Source organism: Alnus glutinosa, chromosome 2 (assembly GCF_958979055.1).
Source record: "Alnus glutinosa chromosome 2, dhAlnGlut1.1, whole genome shotgun sequence".
Classification (NCBI taxonomy): Eukaryota; Viridiplantae; Streptophyta; class Magnoliopsida; order Fagales; family Betulaceae; genus Alnus; species Alnus glutinosa.
In genome coordinates this window covers 24,224,631-24,247,904 of record NC_084887.1, presented here as the reverse complement: position 1 = coordinate 24,247,904, position 23,274 = coordinate 24,224,631, and the positions used below count along the sequence as shown (strand labels likewise).

The window sequence follows — 23,274 nt, the reverse complement described above, 5'->3', positions numbered from 1 at the left end:
TAAATCTAAGATTTGAACATTTTCCAATTTTATCGAAATTGGATGTGTTAATTGAAACGGGATTTTGGAAATTGTTCACAACTTTTATCGGATTCTATCTACCTCCCAAAATACTTAACAAATAATTTATTTTCGAAAAACATAATATAAAACACTTCTCAAAAATCAAAACAAAACATTTTTTTTAAACACTTATGAAAAAAATATGTGCTTAATTTTTCAAGTGTAAGGATTGATTTCTTATTCATAAAAAAATAAAAATAAAAATAAAATAAAATAAAATAAAAAATTATTTCTTTAAAAAAGAAGTTGCTACACGACCACTCCTAGTGAAGGAAACTGATAGAGATAGTCGCACGGCCACCTTAACTGGCCAAGGGTAGTTGTGCAGCCAATTCAACCAAAAATAGATGATTGTGCGGCAACCTCAATTTGACAGGGGTGACTACTCAGTCACCCTTTTTCTCCGATGATGGGTGGTAGTATAATGACTCCAATTTTAGGCAAGTGTAATTCCTAGGCTTAATCAAAGTAGATGGGCTTAGAGAGTGCAAGCCAAATTAGTAAGGCTTGTGTTAATTAAATTAAATGGACTGTAAGCTCACTAAGCATGTGTTATAAAATTATCTTCTTAAATTTCTCTCCAGCCCTAATACTAGCCTTGTATGCATGGTTATATATATATATATATATATATATATATATAGTATGTTTGATTTAGTTGCCGTATCCAAAACAGACAATTAAGGAAATGATACTTGTATGAAATCAAATTCTTAACTCAATCGTTTTCTGGTTGAGGGTCTTCTTATTGAGCCTATCTCGCCCACCTTTATTATGTTTGTTTTTAGGCTTTAAGTAGCATGGATTAGGAGGCTAGGATGGAGACTTAGGAAAGCTGAGACTATCTCATGGAAATCATGTTTATTCTATATTAGTGCCTTAGCATATAATTTACTTTTATGAATAATCTTTAGAGGATAGCTTTTGATCTTATTTAGACAAAATTTTCCTGCATTTACTAAATTTTTAATTTGACACTATTTTCTTTTCTTTTTTTTTTTTTTGAAGGAAAGTTGAAACTTTCATTGATATAACAAAACATTACAACAAACATTGCAGCATACATACAACATACAACCATTGCAGCATTCATCCACCCTAGGTGTACATTCAATTTGAGTCAAAAGACTCAAATAAATACAGACAGTTGCAACTAAAAAAATCCAACAAATAGAATGGTGCATCTGCGTTGACATACACCTTTACTTGAACAAGGAGTCGGTCACATAAACTGGACAAAAGCCAATGACTGAATTAGAACACGCACAATGCAAACTGTCAGAGAAACCCACAACTAAATCAAACACAGGAGAGCTCAAAGAGGATTCTGTCTTCCGGGAGAGCCACCATCTGTGGCGGCGCGTGTAACACACGCGCCGGCGCCAGAACATCCCTTCAACCCCCAAACACCGAAAATCCTCCGATCACCACCAGCCCCACCATACACGCCGAAAAACACACGGTTTGAAGCCCTCACGCGCGCCCAAATTAGAAAGAAAGCACTAGCGCGTGAAGTCCACGCACCGACCACCGTGAAACCGCACGGCCGTGAAGAGCGGCAGAAGCACCGAAGACTGACTGCAAATAAAGCTAGAAGGCGCGTGTCCACCAGAAGACGACGGAGAATCGTAGATCTAGCCACCAAAATCCGACCATGAGAATGCAAGGCCACTGAACTCTGCCGTCAACACGCCGAGATCAACCACACCCCTCCGACATCTTCCACAGAGAACTCTCTTGCCACCACAAACTAAAAACTAGAAGAAAAAAAAAAACAAGTAAACTCCACCGGATCAACACCGAGGAGACAAAACTTCCACACCCCTAAAGGGTGGGAGACTAACCAACACCCAAAAAACCAAGGGAGGAGGGAGGCGTGAAGCCTCCCTCCCCCACCACAACAACCAAAGACGCCCTCTCTCTCTCTAGTAAAATCGAGAGCATCTCTCTCTAAGTTATCATTTAGTTAATTGCTCTGATAAATCTTATAATACTTGGCACCTCTAAGAGAGTAAGTTGACAAACTTGACTCTAACGGGCTAAGGAGTTACAGGCTAATAACCTCTCTATTGTTTTAAATTTTTAATTATTTTTTTCAAGTACGGAGTACTTTTTGTCTTGATTTTGGAAGGGAAAAACCATCTACATATTACTTATCGGGAAGGGGATCTAGAGGGTGGATATGAGCTGCATGGGCATAATTGGGAAGAAAGGAATTCAAATTTCTTGGATAAGGGTTGTATATCGTGTATTCCACCGCTTTGTATCTTCGTCTATGAGCTCCGCTACCTTGGCATTAGCCGGTAGAATTCGCCGTGGGATTGTATTGAGTAAGAAATTGGAGTTGGAATCCATTTGTTGGCCCAGATTCATATGTCCCTTCCATCCCCCACCCTCCAGACAAGTCCATGTTTCAGAACATCACATGCCAACATCAAGCTAACCCAAGCGAAAGATGGTCTTCTAGTTGAAGATGTTGAGTTTGCATAGTACAGTTAGGGAGTTCATTAAGTTTGAGGTGGGAAATGGCAAGCTCATTCATTTGTGGCTCAACAATTGGCACACTTTTGGTCCTTTACATGCTAAATATGGGTTCATAATTATCTATTACTCACAAAGTTGTTTGGAGGCAAAGTTGAATTCTGTTATCTGGAATGGGAACTGGTGCTGGAAGCCGGCTAGATTTGATGAGTTGGTTGATATACAGAGTATACTACCGAATGTGCCTATAGGCGATATGGATAAACCCATTTGGACTATCTCTTGGAAAGGAGTTTATGTGAATGCTGATACTTGGGACCATATGAGGAAAAGGAAATAAGAAGATAGTTGGTGGAGTGTAGTCTGGTTTCCCCAAGCTATTCCTAAACAAGCATTTATTATATGCAGGGGCGGAGCCAGCTTTTAGGCTTTGGGGGGGCCAAATTGAAAAAAAATAATTTGGGGGGGCCAAAACTACAAATTTTTTAAAGAATAGGGGTAAAAATTATATTTTTTCTTTTTTTAAAAAAAATTTTTTTAATTTTTTTTGAGGGAGCCCTTTGGCTTGGGGGGCCCAAGCCCCCCCAAGCCATAATGTGGCTCCGCCCCTGATTATATGGTTGGCTATCCTTGATCGTCCTACTACGGGAGAAAGGCTTATGACTTGGGGGTACCAGAGAGACACACAGTGTGTGTGATAAGCGTCGAATGTTGCATATTTAAGCCCCATAACTTATATATGTTAATTCTTTAGCATTATTATTTGTTTGATTTTGTGTTGTTTTAATGTCTTCAGGTTTTAAATAAATATGAAATTAATTCCATTAATTTTGGGCTTAAAGCACACTTTGAGAAGGCCTAGAAGATATGTTTAAGCTTAACCAATCATAATAGAAGACCTATATGATGTGGTTAAGTTTAATTAAATCAAGATAATGATTAAATCGGAATTTCTTCATTAAGAGTCAAAATGGGATTGGATTCAAATTTGGATTCTGCACATGTTTCAGTGTTTTGATCATAACTTTTGACTCATATATTATATTACAATGAAATTGGTGGTGTTGGAAAGATAATAAAAATTGAAACAAATATGTCAGAAATATATTTTTCCTAATTCGGACGTTTACTTTGCTAAAATCTCCCCGCAATAAAAGACCGCAATTCTGGACGAATTTGGAATCATTTTCCTACTTGGATTGAAGTTTTAATCTCCTACTTGGACAAGAAGACTTAATAGACGATTTTTATGGAATTTCAATAGCTTCTAGGCCTCTCCTAGTCTCTATAAATAGACCCTTAAGCTTCAAGAGAATGTGTGCTTGTGCTTGTGCTTGTGCTTAGTTTTATACCGTAAATTATTCTTGAAGGCTTGACAAGTTGAAGAGGAGAAGAACATGGCAGAAGGCCATCCCAGCACCACGATGAGCAGCTAAATTCGTCAAAGATTGTTGATGTAACAATTTCCAAGTAATAATGGTTTAATTGTATTTTAATTTGATATTTTCTATATGCATGATGATTGTATAACTGTGAGAATTGATCTTAATGTTTGTATTCAATCATTATGAATTTCTTATATTGTCTTATAAAGTCTTTTATATTGATTGAACTCAATCCTTCATATTTTCTATGATTATGTGAATGATTGTTATACAACGGTTTTATAGACGATTTTTATGGAATTTCAAGAGCTTCTAGGCCTCTCCTAGTCTCTATAAATAGACCCTTAAGCTTCAAGAGAATGTGTGCTTGTGCTTGTGCTTGTGCTTAGTTTTATACCGTAAATTATTCTTGAAGGCTTGACAAGTTGAAGAGGAGAAGAACATGGCAGAAGGCCATCCCAGCACCACGATGAGCGGCTAAATTCGTCAAAGGTTGTTGATGTAACAATTTCCAAGTAATAATGGTTTAATTGTATTTTAATTTGGTATTTTCTATATGCATGATGGTTGTATAACTGTGAGAATTGATCTTAATGTTTGTATTCAATCATTATGAATTTCTTATATTGTCTTAGAAAGTCTTTTATATTGATTGAACTCAATCCTTCATATTTTCTTTGATTATGTGAATGATTGTTATACAACGGTTTTAATTGACATATAATCAAGAGGGTTAGATGGACCATGCCTAGGGAAGACGGATTGTACTATACCTATACCATAGTTTAGTGTAATTTAGGTAGACAATTCGTACAAACCGAATATGGGTTATACTTTTCAATTGATTGTGTGTATCCTATTAAAGACGTAGCTAATCCATACCTAAGGAAGACGGGTTGTACCATATCTTAGTGGTTAGGTGGACGGTTCGTGACAACCAAAGATGGATTATACTTATTCTTTAGAGTTAATTTTTTGACTACTCGAGTGAGACGAGCCCTATATTATGCATAGTATGAATTTTCCTTGTTAATTTATGATTGGTCATTGTTATGCAGTGGGTGGTGAAATCAATCCCCTATTCTTTATCTCATCACTCTAATCTTTATTTTTATGTTTTTAAGTTTATGCATTTAACTTATCTATAAACAAATATCAAATCAAATATCTTTTTAATTAAGTTATATTTAATCTTGAAAAACTTGATAGCAATACCCATGCAGTCCTTGAGGTTCGACACTCTCTCTATAGCCTTATCCTACAAGGATTCGTTATATTGCGAGTGGTTAATTATTATTATTATTGATATATTTTGGGAAACAAAAGACCCCATCAGTGTGTTCTGCATAAATGGTATAAAAAGATGTGATCACCTTTTTTTCTCTTGCAATTTTAGTTATCGTATCTAGAAAACCTGCATGAACCGATGCTTCAATCAACATCCTCTCCTAGATTGGCCAAGTATGCTTGATGAAGCGTGTAGTAAGTGGAAGACTAAAAAGATGTTAGGTGTTTGTGTAGATTGATTATGAGTTCTATCATGTATCATCTGTGAAGGACTAGGAATAGGATTAAAGTTCAAAGCCACCAAAGAACGGAATAGCAAATTTTACATTTGATATTATGGGAAGTTAGAAACAAAATCTTTGGAAGGGGCAAGTTCATCAAGAATATGTCGAATGTGGCTCCGTGTCGAATGTGGAATATAGATGAGGCTATTATAGTTTGAAACCAGCGTTTTTATTCTTTATGCCTAGTTGTTCACAGAGTTTGCACTCTGTTTTGTTGGGTTGTTTGGTCTGTTTAGACCATTTGTTTGCACATTGTTGTTTGGTTTGATATAAAATGATCATTGATTCATAATAAAAAAGAAAAAGATGGTCTTCTACCCAATGTGGCCTCTAGAATTGGATTATAGTGCTCTTGATATATAATGAATTGTGACATTTGTATGATAGCCAAAGAAAAAAAAAAAAGGAAAGAAAAGAGAGCTCATTCTATACGGACCATCCGTAAAACACCCTATTTACAGCCTTCACAAAAACTTTGACACATCAGCTACAAACACCAAATAGAATATGAATGAGAGCAACCAATCCCACTATCACAAGTTCACCATCTCCATCCTCTCACTACTACAGTCCAGCTGCCCGCCAAATCTCGTCGACCAAGACTTCAACCGGCAGATCTCACCTCAACCGGGAAGGCCACATGGTGGTGGGGTTTTCGGCCGGACCAACCAAACCCAAGGTCGCTGGCAGCGCGCCGAAACACCCACACACAGAAACTCGGCCAACACAGGGCCACCAAATCCAAAACCGCCAAATCAATAATCAAAACATCCAACAACCATAAATTAAACTAAATCATAGAAATTCAGAAAATGCATCAGAAAAATAGTGAGATTGGTCACAGGATGAATCGCCGGAAACCCACCGGAAAATTGCGCCATCAACTTTGCCAGCATCGACCCACCAACGATCGACAGGAAATCGAGCATGAGATCCACTAGAGGTCGCCTCTTGTTCCTCCGAAGATGACCCATAGAGGATCGGGTCCTCTGTTTTCTCGTTTGGTCAGTCTCTCTCTCAGTTCACAGGCCTTCTCTCGGTGTTTTCCTCCTCTTCGGCGATGACCCACTGGTTTGTGGGTTGGTTCATGAATCACCCAACACGCATTGAAATTGCCTACCCTAAAAAAACGAATATTTGTAACTTTGGTAGTATTATAGCTTGACCTCATGGGAGATTAAGAGAATAACATTGATGAGTTGGGAAAAGATAGGGTGATTTAATGTCTATTGTATTTTTTGGTTTTTGATGGCTTGTCAGCCTTGTCTACTTGTAATTAGTTACAGTAAAATGAGGAATTTACAACCCATCATTATTGAAGGTATTCTCATTAATCTATATAATTTATTGCTTTGATAAAAATTTGCACTGTATGTGGTTTGTTACAAAATAATATTTGACAACATTTAGCTGATTTCAATAAAAAAATCACACGTGCATAATTTGTTAAATCAAATTTTTATTTATTTTGGAAGAGTATTTAAATCATCCCATGGTATATGTTTAGTAGTGGGGAATTAATCAGCTCAGTTATTGTCTATGACTATGCTTTCATCAATGAGGTATAATAAGAATTTAATAGATTTAGGATTTTATTATTTTCTTTTTTGTAGGGATGCCTTTTGAATATTTAAATTATTAAAAGTATAAAAATATCAGAAAATTTGACCGATCATGGCCCCTGATCTCCACATCACACCACTGTGTAACTATTTGATAAAAGGAAAATATATTCTCAGGGATGCCTACAAGAAAAGAAAAGAAAAGAAAAAAGTTGAGCAAGGAACATCAAGCAGCGAAAAGAAAACAACTCAACAACCTTCTATCCTCTTCCTCCTCCCTTTTTCTTCTTTTTTTTTTTTTTTTTTTTTTTTTTTTTTTTTGTTAAAAAAAAAATCTCAACAATAATAAATAACCTGTAAACAATGATCTAAACTTTTTTTTTTTTTTTTTTTGTTTTTTATTTAAAAAACAAAAAACCCAAAAACCTTAATCTCAACAATAATAAATAAACCCCGGCCAAAAAGAAAGAAGGAGACCACGTGCCTAGGCACATGATCTACCCTTTGATTGAGATCTTACGAAATTAAGAGCATCTCCAGCAGGAATGAATTTATTTGGGAGGTATAGGCCATGACCCCCCTCAATTCCGAAAAACAAAAAAAAAATTAGGTGAGGTAAAATAAAAATTAAAATTAGCATATTAGTCCTTACTAACAAAATTTTTTTGCCCCTACTCCTTGCCCATAAGAGTTTTTTGCTTCGCCCATAATCTCCACCAACAATATATAAAAATATATAGTAAAAAAGTTAAACTTTTTATTTTAGCTATTGTTTTTTCTATACACTTTTCAACAAATTCTCTATTTTATTATCTAATTGATTTAAAATATTATTTCTCATTCTTACTTGGGAGATAATGATAATGGGGCTTGTTTAACGGATTAGGATCATTTTACAATTATTTGTTCGAATTTGACATAATTCAGACAGATAATTGTGAGAAACCATTTATGAAATTCACCTGACCAAATAAAATTGACTGCTAAACCACTTATCCATCAAATGAATCTTATAAATAATTTTTTACAACTATCTATTTAAATTCTCTCAAAATTAAACAAATAATTATAAATGATTCTCTTCATGTATAACGACACTTAATTGAATTTAAGTTTTAAGTACTCCTCACTTTCGAGTCCTTTTCAGTGATTAATGTGAATCGTTCTAAAAAAATAAATGTTAAACACTTAATTGAAATTAAGTTTTAAGTACTCCTCACTTTCGAGTCATTTTCAGTGATTAATAGGGAATCGTTCTAAAAAATAAATTTTGTCAAAAACAACTTGGAAATAAATGTACTTCACCTTCAAAATCTATTTTTTAAGAAACGATTTTAATGAATGATAGTTTATGCTTTAAAAGGCGAAAATAACTGATTTTGTTCAAAAAAATAAATTTCAATATCTGACTTGCCAACATGTCTATAAGTGATCTAAACTCTTTGACATGTACTTGCAAGTTAGTTAGCACTAAGATTACTTAATTATTTTTAATTATTATTTAAAAAAAAAAAAAATAGAAAATAGTGAAAGGGTGGCCAGCCAATGGGGGTGGCTGCCAACCCCTTCACTATTCTTTTTATTTTTTATTTTTATTTTTAAAACAAAAATAAAAATAAAAATAAAATTTAATATATTTTAATATATTTTTTATTGTAATAAAAATGTGTCGATTTTTTATTGGGTATAACGTGACAAACTAACGAAATCTGTTAACTTGATAAACGAAAAACGGGTTCAGGGAGTGATTCGTAATTATTGATTATCACAAGGACTTTCTATAAATGTTTTATGAGTAATGCTACACATCATCCTCTTGTCCTCTTTTTGTCCTCCCAAATTTGATGTGGTTCTTAAAATCACCATTGAATTTATGATAAATCATTATTGAATTTTGATCCAATGGTGATTTTAAGAGCTACATCAATTTTGGGAGGATAAAAGGTGGACAAGAGGATGATGTGTAGCATTACTCATGTTTTATACTACATGAAGTGATTTATAATATAGGCCAACCGCAAGAACTTATGAGGAATGCTACATATCATCTCTTTGTCATCTTTTTGTCCCCCTAAAATTGATGTGGCTCTTAAAATCACCATTGGATCAAAATCTAATAATGATCTATCATAAATTCAATGGTAATTTTAAGAGCCACATCAATTTTAGGAGGATAAAAAGAGGACAAGGGGATGATATGTAGCATTACCCAGAACTTATTGTGCAATTATTCCTTCCTACAAATTGCAAACCAAGGGGGTGAATATAGTTTTACCGACGAATCATTTCCTTGTCCTCCTTTTATCCTCCCAAAATTGATGTGACTCTTTAAATCACCATTAAATTTATGATAGATCATTTATTAGATTTTGATCAAATAGTAATTTTAAGAGTCATATTAATTTTGAAGGAACAAAAAAGGACAAAGAGATGATATATAACATTACTCTTTACCGATACGGCGACACCTATACTTAATCAATTATTCTAATCTTGATCCGGAAAACAAATTAATATTCAAAATATTTGCATAAAGAAAGAAAAGCAGGGTACTTGTAATTGACAGGATCTGCGTTTATTTCTTTCACTCTCGCTCTCGTTGATTCTCAAGGCAAATATCGCTTCTTCTTTTTTCAATTGAAAAAAAGCTTCGCGAAAATTGACACGAACAAGAAACGTTGACGTTTGTCCATCATCTTCGTAGGACATCTGTCCAGGTGTGAATCCGCGTTCGGCATTTTTAATTCCCGCAAGTTTGAGCGAATTCGATGTTTCTGGAGCTTCTCTTTCGGGCTTCATCTCTCTTGAAGATCTTCGAAAAAAAGGTGGTTTCTTCTGGCATTTTGATCCCCGCGGAAAACCGGTGCCTTTTTGCATCTAGTCGCGTTTGTTGTTATATTACGCAAAAATATTTCCATTCCGTGGATGTTTCGGGCAATTATTACTCAGTGCATGATATTATGATGTTTTGTGTGGGAATTTGTTTTTTGTTTTTTTGTTGATATTTTAGCAATATATTAGTTTAACCGGGATAAGTTTATATTATTAGCCGGATTTTTTATCATTAAATTTCCAGGTTGTTTATTTACTTGTGTTGTTGTGTCTATTCTGTAGGATTGCTGAAGGAGGTTGTTTCCGATTTGGTTACTGAAACTTGGGGGGAAAAAAATTGCTGTTTAGAGAAGTATTTTTTAAGAGAATTGGGCAAAGTCCTCACCAGTACGGGTTGAAATTTGGGGTAGTATTTTTTATGCTTGATTATTACCCTCTTTGGTGAGGAACTTAATTTAAAAGGTGGGGTTTAAGGTAGTTGATTTAGTATTGGAAACTCCTGAATGGTTCGTAAATTATTATAGGAGTAGAGCTAGATTAAGAAGCTATGACTTGGGCCACTCAAAAAGGCTCAAATATAATGACTGCTTATCCACGTAGTGTTTCCTGGATTGGGATTTCTGTGGGAGGAATGGCGTTCTTCTTAATGTTTGCTTCCTGGATACTAGTCTCATACCCGATTGGTTCCACGGTTCGTGGGTATTTCTATGGTCTTGAGAGTTTGGAAAAGGTGGATTTGTTCATCTCTATGGGCAATCAGAGTGCCAGGGATCCAAGTGTTGGTGACAAAGTAGATATGGTTGGTAAGATTTTGGTCTCTGAGTCCGATTCTCAAATGCTATTGAGTACAAATGAAGCACCGGTTGTTTCAGAAACCAAGGAGATGAAAGATGTAGAAGCACCTGTTCCAACATCGTCTGTGGGATCAAATGCTCCAATGGTGGAAAACAATACACAAGTGATTGATAAGAATTTGTCGCAGGTGCCCTTGAGTTCAACTGGTCAACCAGTTATTTTGGAGGACAAGGAGATGAAAGATCTAACAGCACCTATTCCCAAATCATCTTCTGCTTTGACAAAAGAAGAGAATGCCAAGCCTAGTTCTGATTCATCCAATGCTACAATGAATGTTGAGATTAAAGAACCTGTTCCTTGGAGTTTGAATACTTCCAATTCCATAGATATGGGATCAAATGATACTACAGCTTCTTCTTCTGATCCCAATTCTATGGATATGGGATCGAATGATTCAGGTAGCCTCAACTTCCTTTTTTCGCTTTGGTTCTTCAATAGCTTTGTTTTTTCTTCTGAGAATCTATCACTTATTATATTTTTGTGGTTTTCCTTTTATGGAATATATCTGCTTTGGAATCAGATATCAAATTACCTGGATGAAGTACAACTTGCTATTATTATTTGCTATATGCAAGGCTCCTATTCCCCTCCTATCCTCTCAAATGTGAGATGGTTTTTAAATCACAATTGGATTAAAATCCAATAGTGATTTATCTTAAATCCAATGATGATTTTAAAAGCCATATTACATCTGGGGGGAGAAGAGGGGGATAGGAGTCTTACATATAGCATTACTCGTCCAAATATTAAGTCTTCACTTGGCGCTTCCATTTTTTTTTTACTTTCCTGATCTAGTTGCAAAATTTCTATAGCAAAAAGACGGCAAATGTTCAACAAATTAGAAGTATCCCAAGTTAGAAATATCATCATACTCTTATTATTACCATGCCCTTCCGAACGTGATCCTTATTTTTAAATCAATAATAAATGCCCATCATGAGCATTCCATTGTTGAAATGTATTACTTTATCCTCCTCTTTTTATTTTCTCTTTATCTCTTCATCTGAGCTTTTAGTCTGCGTTTTCATTGTCTATTCTGCAGGCTGTGATCTGTATCAGGGAAGTTGGTTTTATGATACATCAGGACCATTATACACAAACAATACATGCCCCGTATTAACACAGATGCAGAACTGCCAGGGAAATGGGAGGCCTGACAGGGACTACGAGAATTGGCGATGGAAGCCCTTTCAGTGTGACCTTCCCCGATTTGATCCAAAGAAATTTCTGGAGTTAATGAGAGGGAAGACACTTGCTTTCATTGGGGACTCAGTTGCTCGAAACCAGATGGAATCAATGCTGTGCATTCTCTGGCAGGCAATTACCTATACTTTGTAGTTATCCATTTTAGAGGAGGATTTTCTTTTTAGCCATTTAGAATTGTATTTAAAATGGGAAATCACTTAAATTTACTAAGCTACATGGATGCTAGGAAGTTATGATGAAATTGATGTTATGCTTAATATCTGGTTAATTGTCTAGAATAATTCCTAGACACGAACCTGCATGCTCGCACATGCGCGCACGCGCATACACACACACAAACACAAAGAAAAGAAAAACAAAATCACGATGTAAACTAAATATCTAAGTGATAATTGGTCCTTGCTTGGTCTTTAGAAATTAGACACACTTGGCTTGACTTGGACTGAATCACCAGTTAAACCCTATAAGTGCATTATATCCTTTTAGTGAGTTTTTCCTTTAATGAATAGATTAATTCTGTGAGTTAGGCCCAATTTCAGCCTGAATTAATTGCTGCACCCTGCTAAATTTGTATATTTGTAGAGATAGACTACTGTTGGAATATAATCGGAATATTGGCTAATTGTAAGTACATTTTTCGTTGTTCCAGGCCTGACCTGGATAATTGCCACTGTTGGTCACTTTAAGTGATCCTTACTCGAGTTAGTTTTCAGGGTTTAGATTAGACAAAGAAATTTAGGCGCAGTTCATCTTAGTCAGGCCACATTTTAGGCTTGGATAAACGTGTTTGCCTTCCCTATCAACATGAAGTGTTAGTGTTCTATATGAAACACTTTAGGTTTGCATTGTATTTGATGATTCGGCTTTCTAAATCTGGGATTACTTCTTTTGTTGTTTTTCCTCCTAATGGAAAAATGTTGTGGAATATTTTCAGGTAGAAGCTCCTAAGAACCGAGGGAACCGTAAAATGCAGAGGTATTTTTTCAAGTCAAAATCTGTAACGATCATTCGGATATGGTCCTCATGGCTTGTCAAGCAAACATCCGCACCGCTTGATTTTGCTCCAGAGGGTGTGGTGAAGCTCCACCTTGATGCCCCTGACGATCACTTCATGGAATTCATCCCAAAGTTTGATGTGATTGTTCTTTCTTCTGGCCACTGGTTTGCCAAGCAGTCAGTTTACGTCTTGAATAATGAGATTGTGGGAGGACAATTGTGGTGGCCTGACAAGTCTCGGCCTATGAAGGTTAATAATGTTGAGGCATTTGGGATATCTGTTGAGACAATTCTCACCTCTCTTGCTACGCATCCGAATTACACGGGGCTAACAATTGTCCGTTCATATTCTCCGGATCATTACGAGGGTGGTGCCTGGAATACTGGCGGATCATGCACCGGAAAGACAAAACCGCTTGCAGTTGGTGAATTGGTAGAAAATGGGTTTACAAAAATAATGCATGAAAAACAGGTCTCAGGTTTCAACCGTGCAATTACAAAGGCAACAAACAAATCAAAGTTGAGGCTGATGGATATTACTCAAGTCTTTGGTTACCGCCATGATGGACATCCAGGACCATATCGAAACCCTGATCCAAATAAGATCACAAAGCGTGGCCCAGATGGAAAGCCTCCCCCTCAGGATTGCTTGCACTGGTGCATGCCAGGCCCGGTTGATACCTGGAACGAACTTGTGTTTGAAATCGTAAGGAGAGAATATGAGGGGGGCAGTAAGGGCGTTGTTTCGCAATGAGATGGGTTTTGTTGCCGAGCAGACTGCCTTGTTGCCTTGTCTTTAATTATAAAGGTTAGCTAGTTCAGTAAGATATAATTTATACTCAGGAAGGTGGTAAATTTAGTCGAGTTATTTCATTTTTCATATATACCTCTGTAAAGAAATTATTTGTTGTAACGGATCAGCAGCTAGAGACCAGAGGTACAGGATGCAACTTAAGTTTTGCTTGGGCCTTGGGCAAAGGTAATAATAATATAAGCTGATTGTGTCACGTATTTGAAATATCATTTTAATGCATTGTTTGATGTTTTTGTCTTTAGGACATGTTATACACCTAGCCCATAACTATTTTCATACAATCAAGTTTTAAATTCACAATTGAGTTTGTGGGACCCACAAATCCATTAATAAATTCGAAAATAAGATGGAGAAAGAGATGGGTATAAAATATATTTGTATCATTTCTTTTTGAGTGCAACTTCTATCAGGTATTGGCATAAAATGGCTATTTTCTGCCCTCCAATAATAACATGCCGCGTCAGTTTAGTACACCAGAACACATCAAAATACTATAGGTTGAAAACACCCGATCACACCAAATTCATGAAAAGAAAAAAAGAAAAAAAGAAAAAAAACTGAAGCTCTCCAACCCGTCAAATCTCGCCGTCAGTCGCACTACCTCTTCCCCATCGCCAGACGATCGGTCCTCCAGCCACAGAGTCTCGACGACCACCAGCGAGCCTTCCGATCCTCTTCCTCATGACCTCCCAACACCGTTGACAGGGATTCGGCTTGAGCCTCGTCCTCTCTCGGGATTTCTCCCTCTCGCCCTTTTGGTGGTTTTCAGTGATGAGATCTAGTCGGTGATCACATTTGGTCTAGTGATTTGGGGCTCTCGGCATTCTGGTTCAATCGGAGATGATGAACAACAATGTGGTCGGGGTCGAACCCGGGTCGGCCACGTGGTGGCGCGGCTTCCACTTGGGCTACGCCGGGTTTGGTTGTTTGGTTCGGGTCGGGGCTGGGTTTCCAGTGTGAAGACGCCCATCTCTCTCCCTCGATCTCTTCATTTCACTACAAAGAAATCAGGTGTTTTGCATCTATTTGATTTCCTTGCTTTAAGCTTACGTGTCAACTTCTCATCGATAGGCAAAAAAAGCCTAATTTCTGCCACGACCGAATTGAAGTTATCCCATTTCTTTTTTGTCTTCCGTCAATCACTTGTTACATTAGTTTGTATAAATTTTATTGAGAAAATCCCAAGCAACACCTACCGCCAAATCCCCAACCAAGGGTTGGAGAACGGATGTCACCTTCTATAAATAACATCATTGTATTCTTGTATGAGTAATGTTACACACACTCTTACTTTTTCACATTCATTTTTCTACACCTTTATATAGCTTTTAAAACTATCATTGAACCAATGGTGATTTTAAAAGCTACCTAAAAGTGTAGAGAAGCGAGAGTATGTGTAAAATTACTCTTTTTGGATATCAATACTGAAATCAATTTGTGGGGCAAAAATCAATCAAATTGAGCCGCAAAGAGATAAGGTTTTTTTTTTTTAATTTTTTTATTTTTAACTGCAAAAAAAATTATTGGCTACCAAAATAGATCAAGTTTGAACCACAAAATTTGCTTAGTTAAAAAAAAAGAACCACAAAATTCATTTACCACCACGACAAGGTAGGCGAAACCTGTGAATTAGGATCTATAAGTCCCGTTTCTCGCTCATAGACTGACGCGTCGTGATTCCATTGGTCAGACGTAAGCACGAGTCCAACGTCCGCAACAGGCGATCCAAGTCTTCTCCTCTTGGCTCTTGCCGTCTCTCTCTCTCCCCCTCTCAAGAATTTGAAATTCAAAATCTTCTATGGTCCATGCCATCTCAATCAATAAAAATACAAAAAAACCCCTATCCAACGCTCTTCAACGGTCCCTTTTCCTTCAAACGGCTACTTCTCTCTCTAAAAACTTTCTAATTCCCACCTCAACTTTCAAACCCTCTAAACCCCACACATTTCCAGGGAAAACCCATTTTCCTTTCCTCTCAGGAAAACAAAAAAAACATTTCGATTTTGTTTCTCCTAAGAAACACAAGAAAAAAAATATCTGAGACAAAAGCGATTCGCAAATCTCTTGTTAAGGTTTGTTCTCAAATCTTCTCTTCTGTTCTCTCTTTTTCTTTTTCTTTTTCTCTTTTTTCTTCCCTTAATCTTTGCGCTTCTCATGCTCCGTTTGGTTGCCGAGAAAATGTAGGAAAAATGAATGAGGGAATGGAAAGGAACTTTCTAAATTTATATGTTTCCTTATTTAGGACTGCACACACTAAACTTGGCCTAACTTTGTTATTTTTGGACGTATAGAGGCGAGTTTTCACTCTTAGGTTTTTTATTTTTGGGGTGGCCTTTAGGCTTAAGTGTATTTAACCCTTTGTTTTCCTTCCTCAGTTTCTAGTTGACCAAACGGAATGTTCTATGGTTCGTTTCTCTCTTTTGATTTTGATGAATCTGACTTCGCGTTCAATTTTTTCGAGCTGAGATTTATTTTTAGGTTTCTCGATGTCAATTATATGGGACAGAAGTTTTTTTTCAAATTTTGGATTACGAGGAATGAGATTTGATTTTGGGCTGAAACAATTGGGAATTCGTAGTTTTTCAAGAAAAGAAAAATTGGTGAAGAATATGATCTGAGAAACCATGTTATTGTTTATATTGTGTTTGGGTTCAATTTGCTTCACTTTGATAGTCAAGCATAATGAGCATTAAGCAAAATTTGGGTTATTTCTTCCAAGTCTTCCAAACGGTGTAGTAGAAAATTAATGTTTGAATATGTGCTTTTTGACTTTTAAGGATGTGATTTCTAAGGGTGGGTGTAAAAATTTGGTCTTTGAAATCCATTGTTTTTTGTATTAGATCCTCAGTCTACATAATGTAGAATCTAATGAGGACGATGTTAAAAAAATGCTGAGATCACTCGTATGGATTTTATTTTGTCCCTATGTGTTGTTTTGATCGGCTTTGAATTTGAGAGACACTGAATCAACTAGCTTCAATGGGTTATCTGGCGTGAAAGCCGCTTAATTGGATTATCATTTTCTCCTAGTTGGATGGAGTGTACTCGAGAAACAATGAATAAATTGGCTTTAAATTTGCAATGCATGCTTGATTACTTATACCTTTGTGTATGTAGAGTCTGTAATGGATACAGTTCACTACTTAGTGAACCCCCACATGAGAGCCATTTCAGTTGATGCAATTCTTGGCAGGTGTTAATGTAGTAAAGAGCCTTTTTCTTTTGCTTTCAGTTTATCCTTGAATTTTAACAATTCCTTTCTTTTTCCTGGATTTGTTGCAAATAGTTGTTGCTTTTGTAGTTAATCTGAAATTGTACTTTCCAAAATATTTTGGTTATGTTAATGGAGAACTTTTCTTGGCAGCTGCTTCAATATGTCTAATGCTCAAACTGATCCACTTCTGCAAGTGGAAACAACCTGTGGATCCCTTTTATATGAACTTCAGGTTCTTTATATTTTTTTTTATATGCAATTTCATTTTTGTTTCCCTTCTCCTGTTGCAAAAACTTTTTGAAATTCTCCTGGACATGTGGTTTGCTGAAAGTCTCTCTCCTGATTCATTTTAAAACCAGATTATTTGGGATGAAGTTGGGGAGTCAGATACTGATAGGGATAAAATGCTACTTGAGCTTGAACAAGAATGTCTAGAAGTATACAGGAGAAAGGTAGATTTGGCAAATCGGTCTAGAGCTCAGCTACGCCAGGCAATAGCTGATTCTGAAGCAGAATTGGCTGCCATCTGTTCTGCAATGGGGGAGCGACCTGTACATATTAGGCAGGTTAGCAGTAATGAGTACATGACTTAATTGTGCCTTGGCTATTTTGTTAATGACTATAGTAGTGATTGTTTCTTTTTTTCCTGATAATAATATGTCGGCAGTGATTTTGAGTGTTGATTTTGTTTTGACTTTTATACTATTCAAAAGGTGAAAGCTATGTGCATAAGTTTCTCTCTCCCTTTTGGAGTTGGTATTATAGGTTTATCAATTTAGAACAATTTACATGGTTCCCGTCTCCCCCACCCTTCTTTTTCCAGTCTGATCAAAATGCTGGAAGCTTGAAGGAAGAGCTCAGAAAAATTCTTCCACAACTGGAGGAGATGCGGAAAAGGAAATCTGACAGAAGAAATCAATTCATAGAAGTCCAACAACAAATACAGGAAATCTCAAATGAGGTCTATGGATCCACAGAATATATGTCATCCAAAATGGTTGTGGATGATAGTGATTTGTCTTTGAGAAAGCTTGAAGAATTGCACAGAAAGCTGCATGAACTTCAAAAAGAGAAGGTTGAGTTATTTTTTTCATTCTATTCTAATTCCCATTTCGGCAAATTTTGCTGCCTATTATTTGAATGCTCAATGCTCTTTACTTACTGGTACTTAATCTTTCTTTTTCTATAGAGTGATCGTCTGAGGCAGATTCAGGAACACCTCTGTACCGTGAACTCGCTTTGTTCAGTGCTTGGTGTGGATTTCAAGCAGATAGTAACTGAAGTTCATCCTAGTTTAGGTGATTCTGAAGAGTCCAAGAATATAAGTAATGATACAATTGAACAGTTGGCTGCTGCAATACGAAAGTTACGAGAGGTTAAACTACAGAGAATGCAGAGGGTAAATAATGGTTCAAATCACTTTTCAGCCTATGATTATATATAAAGTTTTTCTTTTTCTTTGATTGACCATTGTAATCCCATATGCTTTGGCAGCTCCAAGATATTGCATCTACCATGTTGGAGCTCTGGAATTTGATGGATACGCCAATTGAAGAGCAACAGATGTTTCAGAATGTTACCTGTAATATAGCTGCTTCGGAACATGAAATAACTGAACCAAACACTCTCTCTGTGGACTTTATTAATTATGTGAGTTATAGACATTTAAATTGGTTCATTGTGATTATATGTTTTTCGTTTCTTGGTTTGTCTGTTTGAAAAAGGAAAAAAAAAAGTGGATGGATTTGTAAACTAGCAAATGTATCATGCAGGTTGAGGCAGAAGTCTCTCGGTTGGAAGAGTTGAAGTCAAGCAAAATGAAAGAGCTTGTTCTGAAGAAGAGGTCAGAGCTAGAGGAGTCCTGTAGAAAGACACATATGGTTCCAGAAGTAGATAGCATGATGGAAGACGCTATTGAAGCAATAGAGTCTGGTATTTGTCTTGATGATTGTTTTGGTCTCACTGATTGATACTACTTATACTCTGAGTCTTGATTGTCTTTATCATCTGCCCTGATGCAGGAGCTGTGGACCCTGCTTATATCCTTGAGCAAATTGAGCTTCAGATTGCTAAGCTTAAAGAGGAAGCTTTTAGCAGGAAAGAAATTCTTGAAAAGGTTGAGAAATGGTTGGCTGCATGTGATGAGGAGAGTTGGCTTGAAGAGTATAATAGGGTATGGTGTTTTTATCATCTCTTCATATTCGATATTTCTTTCTTTGTACCCTAAATCCATCTGCTTAATTGTCACTTTTTGGTTGTTCAGGATGAGAACCGATACAATGCCGGAAGAGGTGCTCATCTTACTCTCAAGCGTGCTGAGAAAGCTCGTGCTTTGGTTAATAAACTTCCAGGTATACACTGCATCACGTGGGTTGGCATTTGGTATAAGACAATCTTATAAAGGCAAAAACATCATAGGACCATGCTGAATCTGACACATTTATGTAGGTCAATTAGTTAAAATAGTTTAATCATATCTAAAACTGGGATTGATAAATTTGACTGATTTTGATATAAAGTGATGATTCTGAAGCTTTTGAGTCTGTTGAAGAAGCAAAGGTTAATTTAATTTAATTTATTTATTTTCTCTCTCTTTTACTTTAATGTTTCTGTTGATTGTCTTGTTGAGCTTCCTTTTTGCACCTGCCTTTTCTTGCTGTTTCTTTGCTTTTCTCCATTTTACATTCCCCCAACATACTTTGCTGGTAACTACAATTTTTTCATCTGTCTTGGTTTGCATACAGCAATGGTTGATGCACTGGCTTCAAAAACCATGGCATGGGAGAAGGAGAGAGGCGTTCAGTTCACGTATGATGGTGTAAGTACTTCCCTAAATCTCTGAAGGCGGAGTCTCTAAGTAGTTGGTCCCACTTGAAGCTTGTTCTATGTTTTCACGTAGTTGCTTCTGTAACAATCTATTTGAAATGTTTCCCTGTTATATGCTGTTGTCTAGATCCGTCTCTTGTCTATGCTTGAAGAGTACAATTTACTACGGCAAGAAAAAGAACAAGAACGACGTAGGCAGCGGGTATGGATCTTTTACATGGCCCTATCAAATGCCTTACTGAGATTCTTTTATTTGACTGTCTTGACCTAGAAGTTGGTCTTTTCATCTGGAAGATTTTTCCTAATATGACCTGTTCATGAATTATATTTCTATCTCAGGACCAGAAGAAACTCCAGGGACAGCTGATAGCAGAACAAGAGGCACTTTATGGGTCAAAACCCAGCCCCTCGAAGACCCAGTGTGTAAAAAAAGCTCCTAGGATGTCAACCGGAGGTGCAAGCAGTAGAAGACTTTCAGTTGGAGGAGCAATGCTTCAAACTCCCAAACCTGATCCCCACTCGCGTCCCATTAGGAAGAGTGACCGAGTGCACCATAATGACCAACTGAATCCTCAAGATGATTGCTTTTCAGTTTTATCAGCTGGTAGGTTTTTTATACTTATTTGATTATGTTCTCTTTTTGTTTGTTTTGAAAAGAGAAAACGACCATTTTCTTTTTTACCTTCAGAGTTCCGACTAATGTGGTTAAAATTTCACACTATTTTACTCTCCAAGGAAGATGTGGATTGTTGTTTCCTCAAGTTCCATTTTAGGGTCTTAATTTAATGGGAAAATTGCACTATTGGTCTCTAGGGTTGGCCTAAATTACGAATCACTCTCTGTGGTACTATAATTACAAATCACTCCCCGAACCTGTTTTCCGTTCACCAAATAAACAAAGTCCGTTAGTAGATTACAATACAAACGATATTTAGAGGTTGTCTCACTACTTATATAACGTGGCAAACTAACGATTCTGTTAACTTGGTGGACGAAAAACAGGTTTATGAGTGATTCATAATTATAGTTTACTACAAGGACTCTTCATAAACTTTTTGTACCTCAGGAAGTGATTCGTAGTTTAGGCCAACCTCAGGGACCAGTGATGCAATTATCCCTAATTTAAATAAAGGCGAGTTTTCCAAATACATGAACCAAGCAGCCTTAGTAATACATTTCATTGTTTTGAAAAGAGAAAACAACCATTTTTTTTTACCTTCAGAGTTCAGACTAATGGGGTTAAAATTTCACACTATAATACTCTCCAAGGGAGATGTGGATTGTTGTTTCCTCAAGTTCCATTTTAGGGTCTTAATTAAAGGCGAGTTTTCCAAATACATGAACCAAGCAGCCTTAGTAATACATTTCATTGTTCATTGTGTCACCAAAGACGACCTGGAAATATTGCTGCATTTTCTATTTATGTTTTTCTTGTACCATAGGCTCGGACATTGCTGAGTTGTACAAGAACTCTTGATGGCTAACGGGGTAAGGGCGTCTTTGAATTAAATGGATCATTTAGGCTTATCCTTTGTCTGGTCTTGAGGGAAGACAGGGCCAGATTAGTGGTAGATTGTTCTGGTAATTCTTGCTGGTATTCCTAGCACTGCTCTTTGTTGTGTTTTGTGCTATCATTGAAACACAGTTAGAATGTTTCTTGTATCGTATTTGTCTTATTTTTTGTTCATCGCTTATGTATGTAGGTAGGAGAGGCTTGGATATTGCTGGTCTCTCTGTAAAAAAGCACTCATTTGGCAATGCACCTGTTCGTGAAGTAGAGTCACCCATGATGCGGGTACCATTCTCGCCTATCTCTTCCACAGCATCATCAAAGAACAACATGACAAACTTGTCGGATGATCTGAACATAACACATAGTGAGACATTGCAGAAAACACTTGCAACTACTAACAATGTGCAATTCACTACTCCCTCCAAGACAATTTCTGTGGCAAATGAAGAGAATAAAACTCCCAAGGCTCTGGCCATGCTTCATGTTCCCTCAACACCTTCAACAGTGTCAGTTCCTATGCAGACAATTATGACTCCGGCTCCCCCACCTGTCTCTTTTGGCACTAAGGTAGTTGAAGACATTCCAGAAGAGATTGAATATTCATTCGAGGAAAGGAGAGCTGGTTTTGTGCTTCCAAAAACACATATAAAGTCATTGATACAAGTATGATTAGTTTTAGGTGGACTTTATTTTTTTAATTTGTTGTTTTTAGCATGTTTTTCAATCCGATCTCTCTTATTTTTTTGGTGTTTGTGATGGCTAAGTCAAGTGTAATTGGCTTTCCTAATTTGCGTACTGAATCTGGACTGGGATGTTGAACTCGTCCTCTCCTGACTGATGTGATCTCTCACTTTTATATGTGCTTAAAGTTCCCATTATCTTTTATTTGTGTTCAGTGGTTGTTGTGGACTGGTCTTGAGTGACAGCATTTTTGGCCGATTGCATCATGTGGGGGTTTTTTTTTTAGTTAATTATTAATAGTATTATTATTTTTTTTCTGACATGCAAAGGATAAGGGTATCCTCCTGTTATTTGACACTGGTAGGATTTGTCCAGAAATGCCTTCCCCATAAGTCTTGGTCTTTCATATATATATATATATATATATATATATATTTTACAAATTATTTTTTGTGTACAAATTTACACATTTTCCTCTCTTTCTTCACAGATGAATAAACTCATTAAAAATATGAACAAAATTAGTGAAATTTTAAGCTTCTCAACAACGCAACAGAAATTTATTAAGTAAAATGTTGCTTATGAGATTGATTTGGGATCATGTTTAATGAACTTTTTATCCATTTTTTTTTATTCAATTTCTTGCTCACTGTAACCTATATATCTGTAAATTTAAGGCCACTTCAAAAGAAATACTTTAATTTTAGTTAACAAAAAAAAAAAAAAAGCAGAAAAAAATTGTGATTTTATTGTTCATATTTATTAGAATATGATTCGGTGGGTATTTTTAAAACAATGAATAGTAGGTGCAGGCGTCCTTGGATAGAAAATATATATAACCTGCCTTTAGAGGAAAAGAACATGAGGAAACAACAAAAGAAAAAGGAAGAGCCTATAGGTTACAGTGGCATTAATAGTAGATTCCTTAAGATGAGAGGGCAGTTAGTTTAGGTTAAATTTCCTTAGTCAACTTTAATTTAACTGAAAAAGACAAAGAACATGTCAGTAGTTGGGGAAATGCAATGGCTCTAACGTTAGCTTTACAGCTTTGAACTATTTCTTTTTACGCTTTAAATAAATAAATGGCAATTTAAAAATAGAAAAGCCTTTTTCTTTTCTCAAATTAGATTATTGTTTTTTAATATTCAAATTTAGTATCGCTGTCATTTTTAAAATCACCTTTATTAAATTTCCAAGACGGACGTGAAACCTTTTCTTAACCAAAATTTATACTTTGAATTTTGCAATTAAAATATTAATTATGAATTAAATTCA

The 23,274-nt window shown here is 36.2% G+C and overlaps 2 protein-coding genes across 3 annotated transcripts; both read left to right on the top strand.

Moving 5' to 3' along the window:
• The first annotated feature begins 9,629 nt into the window (after positions 1 to 9,629).
• LOC133861855 (protein trichome birefringence-like 18) lies at positions 9,630 to 13,958 on the top strand. Its single transcript, XM_062297672.1, has 4 exons — positions 9,630 to 9,887; positions 10,177 to 11,147; positions 11,792 to 12,066; positions 12,890 to 13,958. The coding sequence occupies exons 2-4, from the start codon at positions 10,442 to 10,444 to the stop codon at positions 13,703 to 13,705; spliced, it is 1,797 nt and encodes a 598-aa protein (XP_062153656.1). The 5' UTR covers positions 9,630 to 9,887; positions 10,177 to 10,441; the 3' UTR covers positions 13,706 to 13,958.
• A 1,569-nt stretch (positions 13,959 to 15,527) lies between these two features.
• Positions 15,528 to 22,203, top strand: LOC133862007 (65-kDa microtubule-associated protein 3). Of its 2 annotated transcripts, XM_062297843.1 has the most exons (14): positions 15,528 to 15,837; positions 17,130 to 17,211; positions 17,339 to 17,545; positions 17,803 to 18,054; positions 18,169 to 18,378; positions 18,474 to 18,629; positions 18,752 to 18,911; positions 19,001 to 19,152; positions 19,243 to 19,330; positions 19,724 to 19,797; positions 19,933 to 20,007; positions 20,145 to 20,413; positions 21,513 to 21,600; positions 21,697 to 22,203. In XM_062297843.1, the coding sequence occupies exons 2-14, from the start codon at positions 17,140 to 17,142 to the stop codon at positions 21,985 to 21,987; spliced, it is 2,094 nt and encodes a 697-aa protein (XP_062153827.1). In that variant the 5' UTR covers positions 15,528 to 15,837; positions 17,130 to 17,139; the 3' UTR covers positions 21,988 to 22,203. The 2 variants fall into 2 exon arrangements, with proteins under 2 accessions (XP_062153827.1, XP_062153826.1); XM_062297842.1 differs by having other exon boundaries at positions 15,530 to 15,837; positions 21,513 to 22,203.
• The last annotated feature ends 1,071 nt before the right edge of the window (positions 22,204 to 23,274 follow it).

Bases quoted from the DNA above. Each gene is read 5' to 3' on its own strand.
- LOC133861855 (XM_062297672.1), top strand. From the start codon at position 10,442: ATGACTTGGGCCACTCAAAAAGGCTCAAATATAATGACTGCTTATCCA. The intron at 11,148-11,791 runs GTAGCCTCAACT...TCTATTCTGCAG, and splicing joins TATGGGATCGAATGATTCAG to GCTGTGATCTGTATCAGGGA. The intron at 12,067-12,889 runs GCAATTACCTAT...GAATATTTTCAG, and splicing joins TGCTGTGCATTCTCTGGCAG to GTAGAAGCTCCTAAGAACCG.
- LOC133862007 (XM_062297842.1), top strand. From the start codon at position 17,140: ATGTCTAATGCTCAAACTGATCCACTTCTGCAAGTGGAAACAACCTGT. The intron at 17,546-17,802 runs GTTAGCAGTAAT...TTCTTTTTCCAG, and splicing joins GACCTGTACATATTAGGCAG to TCTGATCAAAATGCTGGAAG. The intron at 20,008-20,144 runs GTATGGATCTTT...TTTCTATCTCAG, and splicing joins AAGAACGACGTAGGCAGCGG to GACCAGAAGAAACTCCAGGG.